The sequence below is a fragment of the Silene latifolia genome, chromosome 11 (assembly GCF_048544455.1).
Source record: "Silene latifolia isolate original U9 population chromosome 11, ASM4854445v1, whole genome shotgun sequence".
NCBI classification, from domain to species: Eukaryota; Viridiplantae; Streptophyta; class Magnoliopsida; order Caryophyllales; family Caryophyllaceae; genus Silene; species Silene latifolia.
In genome coordinates, this window is record NC_133536.1 from 168,275,654 (window position 1) to 168,287,171 (window position 11,518).

The 11,518-nt window shown below is 35.9% G+C and overlaps 2 protein-coding genes across 2 annotated transcripts; both read right to left on the reverse strand.

Moving 5' to 3' along the window:
* Window positions 1-765: 765 nt before the first annotated feature.
* Window positions 766-3,541, reverse strand: LOC141614329 (mechanosensitive ion channel protein 10-like). The gene is made up of 5 exons (XM_074433087.1): window positions 2,286-3,541; window positions 1,975-2,095; window positions 1,414-1,707; window positions 1,127-1,329; window positions 766-1,015 (listed from the first exon to the last, which is right to left on the reverse strand). The coding sequence occupies exons 1-5, from the start codon at window positions 3,539-3,541 to the stop codon at window positions 766-768; spliced, it is 2,124 nt and encodes a 707-aa protein (XP_074289188.1).
* A 3,676-nt stretch (window positions 3,542-7,217) lies between these two features.
* Window positions 7,218-10,216, reverse strand: LOC141615194 (mechanosensitive ion channel protein 10-like). Its single transcript, XM_074433671.1, has 5 exons — window positions 8,804-10,216; window positions 8,605-8,725; window positions 8,204-8,497; window positions 7,905-8,107; window positions 7,218-7,794 (listed from the first exon to the last, which is right to left on the reverse strand). Exons 1-5 carry the CDS (start codon window positions 10,093-10,095, stop codon window positions 7,542-7,544), a joined length of 2,163 nt encoding a protein of 720 aa, XP_074289772.1. The 5' UTR covers window positions 10,096-10,216; the 3' UTR covers window positions 7,218-7,541.
* Between the last annotated feature and the right edge of the window lie 1,302 nt (window positions 10,217-11,518).

The following is an 11,518-nucleotide window of genomic DNA, read 5'->3' on the forward strand; positions in this document are numbered from 1 at the left end:
TAGGGTGGGAGAGGGAATTTCGGAGGTAGAGGAATAGTTTTAAGGCGGTGGTTATGTCTTTAAACGACATCGGGATCGGAAGCGATTATGACGGACTTCATGCACGGTGGGGTCGGCGGTCTAGTTGTGGGTTGCTGGAATTCATGGGCGGTGTTACTGGTATTTAGGGCAAGTTGGTGGTGTGGTGGTAGCGAGGGCGAGAGTTCGGTGGTTGTACGTGAATCTGGTGACGGTATACGGTGGTCTTATGGCGGGTGGCGGTGATTCCGGTGAATAATAAGAGCTAAATATATAAATATTGTATGTTGAGATGAGAAAATAAAGTAACAGTTAGAAATAAATTTGAGTAACTAGTAATTAATAAAGATTAATACTATAATATGAGAATAAAATATAATGATTCTTGGAAACCCAAATAATTAATATTTTTATCTAAATTTGAAATTCAAATTCAAAACAATTCAAATTCCCTCCCAAAAACACTTTGTGAAAAAAATTCCATATGATCCCTACCACTTTCCATGTGGCACGCTGCTACTCGCCTGTGTACAAAGAACCTTGTACACCCCGTGTACATGTAGCCTTTTCGCAATTACGGAGTACTTTGGTTTCTTTCGGGAAAGAAAAAAAAAAGTCACACTGAAACACACAAGTATGATACACACTACTCATTTAGTGTACAGTGTACTCATCAGCCGAATTCTGTTGCTTCAATATGCTAAGAATGTAGTAGACGACTTACTTGCAGGTCGACAGATGATAATATTAGGTATTTGTTGGAACATTACTGAGAAGTACCTCTTGAGGCAAGAGATGGTACGTGATTTCGAGAGAATCGAAAATGCTTTTTAACTTTAAGATGAGGTCTGATCTTCGGCTGAGTTTTTCTTGAAAATCTTGGAAGTTCATGGTATGATTGAAGTAGAGAATCATCTTGATCTTATTCATATTCTCTATATCTTTCACTACCAAATTGTGGGTCGGATGCCATTGGTATTGATTTTGCTCTATATACCTACGTACAACAAAATTGATGGTATCAGTTAAACAAACATCTTCGTGTATTATCCATACTACAGTCACAGCTACATTACCACATTGGCGAAGTGGCCTCTCGTAAACTTACATCTTTATGCGTTCTTTCAGCTCGGCTATCTTTGGCAATGGTGTTTTGTAGTCAATTGAGAATTCAAAAGTATCTCCTTGATCTGGACTTCTGTAGTAGTTGCCAATGGCCTTAGTAGCTAGAACTGAATTCGGATAAAACACCTTTTCCTTGTCGATTTTCAGAAATACTGTTGTTAAGATATTCATCTCTTCAACTATCAACTGAAATTATAACAAAGCGACCAAATTAGACCTTAGATATTCATTCTATATATTCATAATGAGAATGTTGTAGAAGAGTATTACCATCTGTCCATCGATGAAACAGCGATCACTAACATCAAACGGGTGCATAACAAAGACAAATATGATTGCTTCAAATATGGTCTTGCAGGTGTTTCCAAAAACGAAAGCTACAATAACAAGTTGGGAAAACACGAAAAGAAGCATCTTCGTAGCAGCAATCTCCGTTAGAAGCAGCCAAATTATAATCATCAAAACAGTCAGGATTCCAATCAACATCTTATTCAGATCGTCTACAGCAGTTTTGTTATCATTTAAAGCATGTTGAAGTGCCTTCCGATCTTTATAAACTTGAACCTTCAAATGGAGAAACACAAGCAAGAAAATAATATATATTATGAGTTTCCTTCTCATATGTTCATCGACTAAGAACCATGACACAGTGAAGGCGTAAATTAAAGGAATAGACAGAGTTACGGAATTTCAAAGACTAGCCATTCGTAAACAAAATATCTACCACATCATATTCAATCCTTACTTCTTCTAGGCATGTTGACACAAGATATGCTAACACCAGTGGCAAATTTGGCGCGTATATGAGAAGTTGAAAGACATTAAACTTACCACCCACTGCGAAAACGTTTTTATATCAATATGTCCTTCCTCATTGACCTCAATAAACGGTTCAACAAGATTCACCTCTTCCAGTATCATGAACCTAAGAAGGTCAGCTCTATCTATGTAGCTGGAAATAAAAATCTAATGTTAGTTAATTACAATAAAAAACAATCATATAAACATAATGTAGAAACAACTCGATATTGAGTCTGATTTGAGACCAATCCAAATCCTTAAGTAATACGCTTTGAAATATAAGATTAATGGATTGGTCTCACATATAAGATCGTCTCACAAGTTTATATAAATCGACTTACGGCTCATTCTTATTTTTATCTTTGATGACATTGTTAAATATTCTAACAGCAGTGGCAATAGCAACTTCTTCACTAGTAATCTCATGATCATTTAACTCCACCCCTCCTTCAACCACACCTTCATTGAGCATATCCGACATAGTTGACAACCCAGAATTCGTCAACACGTCGACCAACAACTTCATAGTCCAAGAAGGTATTTGCTCTTTCTTCATCTGATGAATCTTAGTCCAATCAACTACTTTCTTCTCCTTTCGTGCACCACCCGTATTCTCAGTAAAGCTAACTTGACCAATACAACTCTCCTCCTTACTAAATTTTCGAGCCAACTCGACCAAAGGACGCCCTGAAAGCGTCTGGAGCACGTAATGATGAAACACCGCCTCTTGTATCCTATTGAAAAACCTATTCAAGTGGAATGAAGATGCCAATATCTTCATCAAAGTAGTTTTCAATAACCACAAGAAAGACCCAATAAGCAATGTAACTAAGGTCATGGTAATGAACATGAGCACGTTTTTCGACTTATTCGTTTTCATCACTTCAGGTTTCAACAACAACAACCAAGTACCAAGTACAACACCAATCCAAATAAACACCATAACATTTTCATGCAAACCATGAGTGAAATACACAACATTTTTCTTCAACAAAAATTTCCACTCAATAAAAAATACAATCAAATGCACAAACCATTGAGTTATCAACAACCCTGAAAAAGTTACCATCACAAGCACAAACCATTTCCAAACCTCCACGCCTAAAAATAATTTACCCTCAAACTTTTTAACCATTAAACTTGAAACCAAACAAGTCAAAATCAACAAGAAAACAAACAATTGAACTAAATATTTGATAGTCAATCTTTTTCTATTTCTAGCACTTAGTTGACAAGTAATTCTTTGGTAAATCTCCTTTTCATCTGGACCATTTTTATCCTTTTTTTTGTCTTTTTCTTTTGTTGACTTTCCTGAAACACCAACATCTTTTGAATTACTCTTGTTAAAAGAAAGTTTACTGTCTAGTAACTCAGGTGAATTTCCCAATTCATTCAAGGATTGTTTGTCAAGAGGAACTGAGGGTTCGCCAAATCTAGTTTTGGACTTAAATGTCCTTCTCCTTGTTAATGATGATTCAAGAGATGGGTATTTGGGAAGATTGGTTGAAGCAGGGGTAAAATTGGAAATTTCATTGGTTTGTGAACCTAACTCAATTTTAACTTCATCTTCTTGTTGTTTTTTCGGGTTGGGATTCATTGAAAAGGAATGAGAATGAAGACAGTGTAATGAAAAAGATTAGATGTTTATGCAATATTGCAGATTTTAAGAGTGATTATGAAGTTAAGCATATGTTAGTTGCAGGAAATTTGCATGGTTGTAGAGATTATTGTAGGTGAAAACAAGGGAAAACAGAGTGGAGTGGCAAAGTGAAAAGAAAGAAAGCTAACAGAGGAATAGTTGAAGGTTTTGAACAATTTAATGTACTCATAAGTTAACAACTTAATAATGCAAAACTCGGAATAAACACTTTTTTTTTTATGAGGAAAATTCGCTACCCAAAAATCTTTATTCTAAATTTGCCTATGCTAGTTCAACCAACGGGTGCAATGGAAAAAAAATGACGAAATATTTGGGCATGTTGTTAGGGTCTTTTTTTATGAGTTTATAGAATTTGTTATGTGAAGGAGTGGAATGTATGTGCATGGCGGATGAAACAGTCGCATTGTCAATTGTCATTGACTTTAGGCTTAGAGAGTGGGAGACATATACATACTGACCTTTGGGGGAATTGATACTTTGGGATGTGCACGAGCCGGATTTATTTGTTAGATTTTCATATAAAATAGATACTCCTAAACTTTAGGAATTGTCATCGGGGTAATGGGGGTATGTTGAGATCCACCCTTCCACCCATGCTCTCTTGCATTCCTTGTAGAGCTGATCAGCGAGGCGGCGGGACGTGGGCCGCTGCTAATAAAAAAGTGTCCGGCGGGCGTATTTTATAAGCACTGAGCCATTAAGCGGGCCATTTTCCACTGTCCGTACCCGCCCACTTCAAGAGAGCGGGCCGGCCCGTGGGCCTGACTAAAATAACATACAAAAATTAGTGTGTTTATTAAAACACGAGTTTGTTATTGCTACATCCCCCTAAATCTTAACAATTATCTTTAAAAGCTTACTCTTAAAAAAGTATACTCATTTTCAAAAGATAAGTTTACTAGATTTTGGAAAAAATACAAGTTTGGCAATGTTCTACTACAAACATCAAAAGTTCATTTTTGCCTCGGTATTTGCGCGGCACCGTTAGCGGTTACATACACTCCTGTGTAAGTACTTGAAAAGTACTATCTTTATATGACAACCTGTTAGCATGTACAATCTCTGAGAATTTTTATGACAAGTGTAAATACCGACCATCTTCCACTTATACGTAAGGTAGAAGTTTTCATTTGCGCTACCAAATTGATTTAGAGTGTAAAAATTGCAAATGAAATAAGCGAAACGTCCCGAGAATTGAGGTTTAAGACTTTTATGAGATTACTAATAATAGCGGGCCTAGCGGGCCGCCCATGGGCAATTTTGTTTAGTCCAAGCCCATCCATTTATTTTAGCGGGCCTATTTTTCTTGTCCGTCACCCGTTTAATTTTTTATTTTTCTTGTCCAAGCCCGCTATTTTAGCGGGCCGAACGGGCTGGGCCAAACGGGTCGGCCCGCACTTGATCAGCTCTAATTCCTTGATCACAATTTAATTTCAAAAGTAAATGAGATAACTTCTAAGGTTTTGGGAAGTATCTATTCGCTCTGTCCAAATCATTTATTTAATTTTGGTTTAGATATAAATAACGAGGGACGGGTAAGAGATTATAACTAATCATTCTTATTGGTTAACAAGTGGACAATAATACTTGTGATCAAATTGCTAGTGAATAACATTCCAAATATAGAAATGTAAACAAATGAATGAAACACATTTAAATGGAATAGAATAAATAAAGAATCCATTTTTGAAATAATGGTCAAAAATAAAATATTTGTCGTTTTGAGTCGGTTTTGAAAATATTTGTCAAAATGGTGTCCACGTAGGCTCGGGATTTCTGGACTTAAAACACGCCAATACCAATGGCGTGTTTATAATGAATATGGAAAGAAACTTCATTAAAAAATGGACTAAAACAAACACGCCATTGGGTATGGCGGGTTTCGGAGGGGAAACACGCCACCCCCTATGGCGTGTCTTATGTAATTTTTTTTTTTTTTTTTTTTTAAAAGTTCAGTCATTTGACGAAAAAATTGTTGTAAAGACACGCCACTGCTAATGGCGTGTTTCCTTCACAAAACACGCCATTAGTAGTGGCGTGTTTCAGGTCTAGAAATCCCGAGCCTACGTGGACATCATTTTGACAAATATTTTCAAAACCGACCCAAAACGACAAATATTTTATTTTTGACCATTATTTCAAAAATGGACTCATAAATAAATGACTGATACAAAGACTAAACAGTCAAGAGAAGGAAGGAGACTCTGTGGTTAGCTATTGTTGTTGGATAACAAGTGCTTTAAGTTAAATATGAATGATCAAATTTCCTATTAAAGACACTCTTAAAAAAAGTGATAATTTGTTACTAGCCCTTTATTTCGGGTTATTCTCTTCACTTAAAGTCCTGGTTTATGTGCTAATTTGATGATAAATGCTCTTGTTATTGATTAAAATGCATAGACGACCTTCACCGGGGTGTTTGTAACATTTTAACGCTCTCCAAGGCAATTCTGGGATCCAACCAGGTTCATTTGGCTATGAGACACACCAGAGACTCGAGCAAAGGACCCGAGGCGCGTCAAAAGGAAGAAAAAACGCAAAAAAGAGCCAAATAGTGCAACCGTGCGAATCTCTAGAATAGTCGTGCGTTTCATTAATTCCACCGTGTGTTTCCTTAATTTCACCATGCGGATCGATAATTCCAGGGACACTAACCCCGTTCTCATCCAACCGTACGAAATGTATTTGACCGTTCATCAGCCATTAATGGGAGTAGATTAAGTTGGGAGCCTCCTATTTGGACTAGATACCAACTTAGATTGAACATAGGGGTAGGAACTTGATGAGGGTGCCCTTAGTTTTCGATTAGAAGACTTACTTCGGAAAAGGAAGAGTAATAATCGGGAATCTGGTGCGGGCTTAAGTAACTTGGCCCATATTTGGGTATACTATGGTGGTGGATTTGGGTTTTGGATCAAGGATAGCTATTGCGAATCCGTGAGAGAGATAATTGGCTTTTCACGAACCCGGCAGGGAGGTGTTTAATAACCTAGTCAATGACCAGTTAATGAGATTTATGATCGTAAAATGAAGTGTGTCGGTGGAGAGGTCGAGTCCTTGGCCTTTTTCTAATTGAATTAAACCTCACTATAGTTGCTAGTTATAGTTTTCAGCATTTACATTAGTACTCTAGAACATTAGTCAATCAATCATCTTTTATCGATTTAACTAAACTTTGCAATAGAATCAACTAGGAATCATATTGCTCTTTGTGGATACCTCCCTCAACTATTGCAACCAATCTCGTTCACTTGCGAGGTTATTTAAGACCAATCAAATTTTTGGTAGTGTTGCCTAGGACTCCGAAGATAAGGAAGACTTTGGCCAAGAAGACTCCCTTCCCCATTATCAAGCGACCAATCGTTTCAACCTTTAACCCAATTCACCCCCAACGGAATTAATTTTGAGCTTGAACCCAATCGGGGGCGGGACACTCAAGCTTGAAAAGACTAAGAAATGATGTAATAAAGTCAATACAATACCGCCTCATCTAATTCCCCCACAATTAGAACCTTACTCGTCCTCGAGTAAGCTCAACTAAATTAAGGACACCCTCATACTTTCTGTCATAAGTTAACTAAAACTTCAATTGATCAACAACGGATTTTCATCGAAAGGACTTTTATTTATTGTGATGGAATTCTTCTTTTTAAGTATAAAATACTTCACTTTGAGTATTTGAAACATTCACTTGGTTACATTAGAAACTCCATTCCCAATGTTAGAAATGTATATATAGGTTACCGTTCAAACAAATTAAAAAAAAAAAAAAAAAAAAAAAAAAAAAAAAAAAAACTCTTTGGTTACAATGCATGAAGATCATGATGGGCAGAATCAACGATCATTTGCGGCCTTTTTCATCATAGATTTCATTTCTTCGAAAAAAAACACAAAACAATCACACTCAAAAATGCAACAATGGTTCAATACCAACAAATCATGAGCTCATTGTCGGAATATTACTTAGAAGAACCTCTTGAGGCAAGAGATGGTAAGTAATTTCGAGAGTGTCGAATATACTCTTCAACCCCAAGACGAAGACTGATCTTCGTTTGAGTTTCTCTAGATAATCTTGAAAGTTCATTGTATGATTGAAAAACAGAACCATCTTTATCTTGTTTACGTTCTCTATCTCTTTCACGATCAATGCGTGGCTTGGGTGCCAATGTTGAGGATGTTGCTCTATATACCTACATACATACATACATACATACATATTTGAAGACCATATAAGAATCCTCGGGCAAATTGCTGCAAAGCGAATATGAAACATCACAACAAAATGCTTGCATAAACTTACAGCTTTATTTGTTCCTGCAGCTGTTCAATCTTTCGCAATGGTGTCCTGTAGTCGATTCCAAATTCTAAACTATCTCCTTGATCTGGACTTCTGTAGTAATTGCCGATGGCTTTAGTAGCTAGAACCGAGTTTGGATAAAACACCTTTTCCTTGTCCGGTCTGAGAAATACTGTATTTAAGATATTCATCTCTTCAACTATCAGCTGTAATAATAATAACACAAGAATCAAAATAAGCCTTTTAGATAGATATTCTGCTATTCTATATTTAGATCTTCAGTAGAGGATAGAAAGTATTACCATTTGGCCATCAATGACACAACGATCGCTAACATCAAATGGATGCATAACAAATACAAATATGATTGCCTCAAATGTGGTCTTGCAAGTGTTTCCAAAAATGAAAGCTGCAACAATGAGTTGCGAAGATAAGAAAACAAGCAACTTTGTGGTAGCAATCTCTGTTATAAGCAGCCAGAGAATAATCATCAAAATAATGAGGATTGCAATCAACATCTTGTTGAGCTCGTCTACAGCCGTCTTGTTGTCATTCAAAGCATGTTGAAGTGCCTGCCGATCTTTGTACACATTAACCTACAAATTGAATTATAAAAAAAGAGTCAATTTGAATTTCTAGAAAATGAACTGCAGAAGCTAGGCCATCAAGAGAAAGAGAGAATGATTTTAATGATTTAACTTACCACCCATTTACAGAATGATTTTAAATCAATCTCTCCGTTTTCATTGACTTCGAAAAACGGCCAAACGACCTTCACCTCTGCCCATATCATGAACCTATGAAGGTCAGATTTCTTTATGTAGCTGCAAACACACAAGTAAAGTTAATAATTATATGGTTAATTAATTATATGGTTAAGTTTATGTGAATCATCTTATTACCAGGCATTATCATCTCCGGTGACATTCTTAAATATCTGAACAGCAGTGGCAATAGCAGCCTCCTCACTAGTTATCTGATTATCATCAACATCGACTTCTCCTTCAACCACACCTTCATTTAGCATACCCGACATAGTAGACAACCCCGAATTTGACACCACATCGACTAACAACTTCATAGTCCAAGAAGGTATTTTCTCCTGCTTCATTTGATGAATCTTAGTCCAATCAACTGCCTTCTTCTCCTTTCCATCACCCATATTCGCCAAGCTAGCTTGACCAATACAACTCTCGTCCTTAGTAAATCTCCGAGCCAACTCAACGACAGGACTCCCTGAGAGCGTCTGGAGCACGTAATGTTGGAACACAGCCTCTTGTATCCTATCAAAAAACCTATTCAAGTGGAATGAAGATGCCAATATCTTCATCATGGTAGTCTTGACTAACCACAAGAAAGACCCTACTTGTAATGTAATTAAGGTCATACTAATGTAACGGATCACCTTGGTCGCCTTATCGGTCTTCACATCAGGTTTTATTAACCCCAACCAAGTTCCAAGTACGACAGCAAACCAAATAAACACCACAACATTATCTTTCAACCCATGAGTGAAATACACCACATTTTTCTTCAACAAAAACTTCCACTCAATCAAAAACACAATCAAATTCACAAACCACTTAGTTAACAACATTCCGGAAAACGTCGCCATCACAAACACAAACCATTTCCAAACTAACACATCTAAAAATAACTTACCCTCAAACTTTTTAACAAGTAAACTCGAAAGCAAACATGCCAATATCACCAAGAAAACAAACAATTGAAATGAGAATTTAATAGTCATCCTCCTCCTATTTCTAGCAGTTAGTTGACTAGTAATTTTTTTATAAATCTCCTTTTCATCGGGACGAAGCTTCTTTTGATTTTTATCTAATTTTGTCGCCCTTCCTGAATTACCAACACTTTTAGGAGTGTTTTGTTTAAAAGAAAAGGTTTTTTCTATAAACTTTGGTGAAGTCCTCCCCAAGTCATCCAAGGTTTTTGAGTCAAGAACTGAAGGTTCACCAAATCTAGTTTTGGACTTGATTGACTTTCTCCTAGTTAATGGTGAATCAGGGGTTGGGTATTTAGGGGGCTTGTTTACGCTCGGGCTAAACTCGAAAATTTCAGGGCTTTTGCTAGAAAAATTTGTGGGTTTTGGATCAATTTTAATGCTTTGTAAATTCATCTCAATTGGAATTACAACTTGTTCTTTTGAGATATGGTTTTTTTTGTCATTAGAATCCATTGAAGAAAACAAGGATGATCACAATGCAAAATGTGATAAAAAAAAATAAAAAATGATTGTTTTTTTTTTATATATCGTTTGGAAGCGCTTAAAGATTCATTAAGGATTTAAGAATTTGCTCTCAATACAAGAAATTTGAATACATTTATATAGATTGGTCAATGTAGAGGGTTTAGGAGCTTCGAAAACAGGGGAATTGACTCATTAGGACAGAGGTGGAATATGTACAAGAAAGAAAACAAGAGAATTATATTATTTAATCCGATTTTTTAAGGTGTGCCCTAAACGAACCCGATAAGAAGTCATATAAAGAAATATTTTTAAGATCTTTTCACTAGAAATGGTAACAATGAGTATATTTTCTAAGAAGTTATAAGGAAATATTTTTATACTTTTTCAGATCTCAAAGTATTTCCTTAATTAAAAAACTTCTTATCATGTGTGCTTACGACACATATTAGAAAAAACCGTTATCTAAAAAGGAGGCCTGAATAATGCAATGCAAGAATTCCATAATGCAAAAAAAAATTAAAGTTTTTAAAATGTATTGATTATTTGATAATCGTGCAATGCAAAAAGGTTTGAAAAAATGGAAAGGTCATAAGAATATGCAATTTGTAGAATATTTTATGGCAAGATGATTGATGAAGCAGCCTCTTCAACATTGACTTTATGCTATGACAGTAGAAGACAGAGACATTGACTTAATAACTACTTGATTAGAAGGTCTCTTACTCATTCCCATGATTAAGAAAATGATTAACTATTGATTAGAGGGTACTTACTTATTCCCATGATTAAGAAAATGATTAAGACATAGGTGTAAAATAGTACTCAAACATATGATTAAATCAAAGTTGGAAGCTAAAAATATCGAATTCTTCTTTGATAATGGCCATGAATCAAGAGAAGCACAACAAAGTTCATAGATCAGAAGTTTATAAAACACAACCTTTAAAAAAAAATCTTCTAAACACCACCTTTAAAAAAATTTTTTATAAAACACAACCTTTAATAAATTTTTTGTTGTCAAAGAAGGACTTAACATTTTGCAATGGGGTAACTTTCAGTCAATGTTTGAGATAGCAAACGATGTCGGTTTGAGGCGTTTTTGGACTCGTTGGAAAGGTGGAAATACAAGTTTTCCAGCGGTTATCAAGACGATGGTCAAAGGTTGGAGAGATTAACGGGTGGTCGGAGATTTTTAGTGGGTCTTTTAAAGAGGTTATGATGCTTTGTTTGGTCTAAAATTTGGTATGTAGGTAGCGGGGAGTGCGAGGTAGGTCTTAGTTGTGTTGTTTATGGTGGTTGTTGGTTACAAGTGGTGGTTCGAGGGGAGTTAATTTGAAGCTAAAAAATATTCAAAAGAATGTCAAAGTAGGATTTTTTTTTTTGTGGGTCAATTCACTCACCTCAAACCACC

Excerpts from the sequence above, each read along its gene's own strand:
- LOC141614329 (XM_074433087.1), bottom strand. The coding sequence starts at position 3,541 with ATGAATCCCAACCCGAAAAAACAACAAGAAGATGAAGTTAAAATTGAG. Across the intron at positions 1,330-1,413 it reads GTTTCATCGATGGACAGATG|TTGATAGTTGAAGAGATGAA; the intron begins GTAATACTCTTC and ends TTATAATTTCAG. Across the intron at positions 1,016-1,126 it reads CTGAAAGAACGCATAAAGAT|GTATATAGAGCAAAATCAAT; the intron begins GTAAGTTTACGA and ends TGTTGTACGTAG.
- LOC141615194 (XM_074433671.1), bottom strand. The coding sequence starts at position 10,095 with ATGGATTCTAATGACAAAAAAAACCATATCTCAAAAGAACAAGTTGTA. Across the intron at positions 8,726-8,803 it reads ACCGGAGATGATAATGCCTG|CTACATAAAGAAATCTGACC; the intron begins GTAATAAGATGA and ends GTGTGTTTGCAG. Across the intron at positions 7,795-7,904 it reads CTGCAGGAACAAATAAAGCT|GTATATAGAGCAACATCCTC; the intron begins GTAAGTTTATGC and ends GTATGTATGTAG.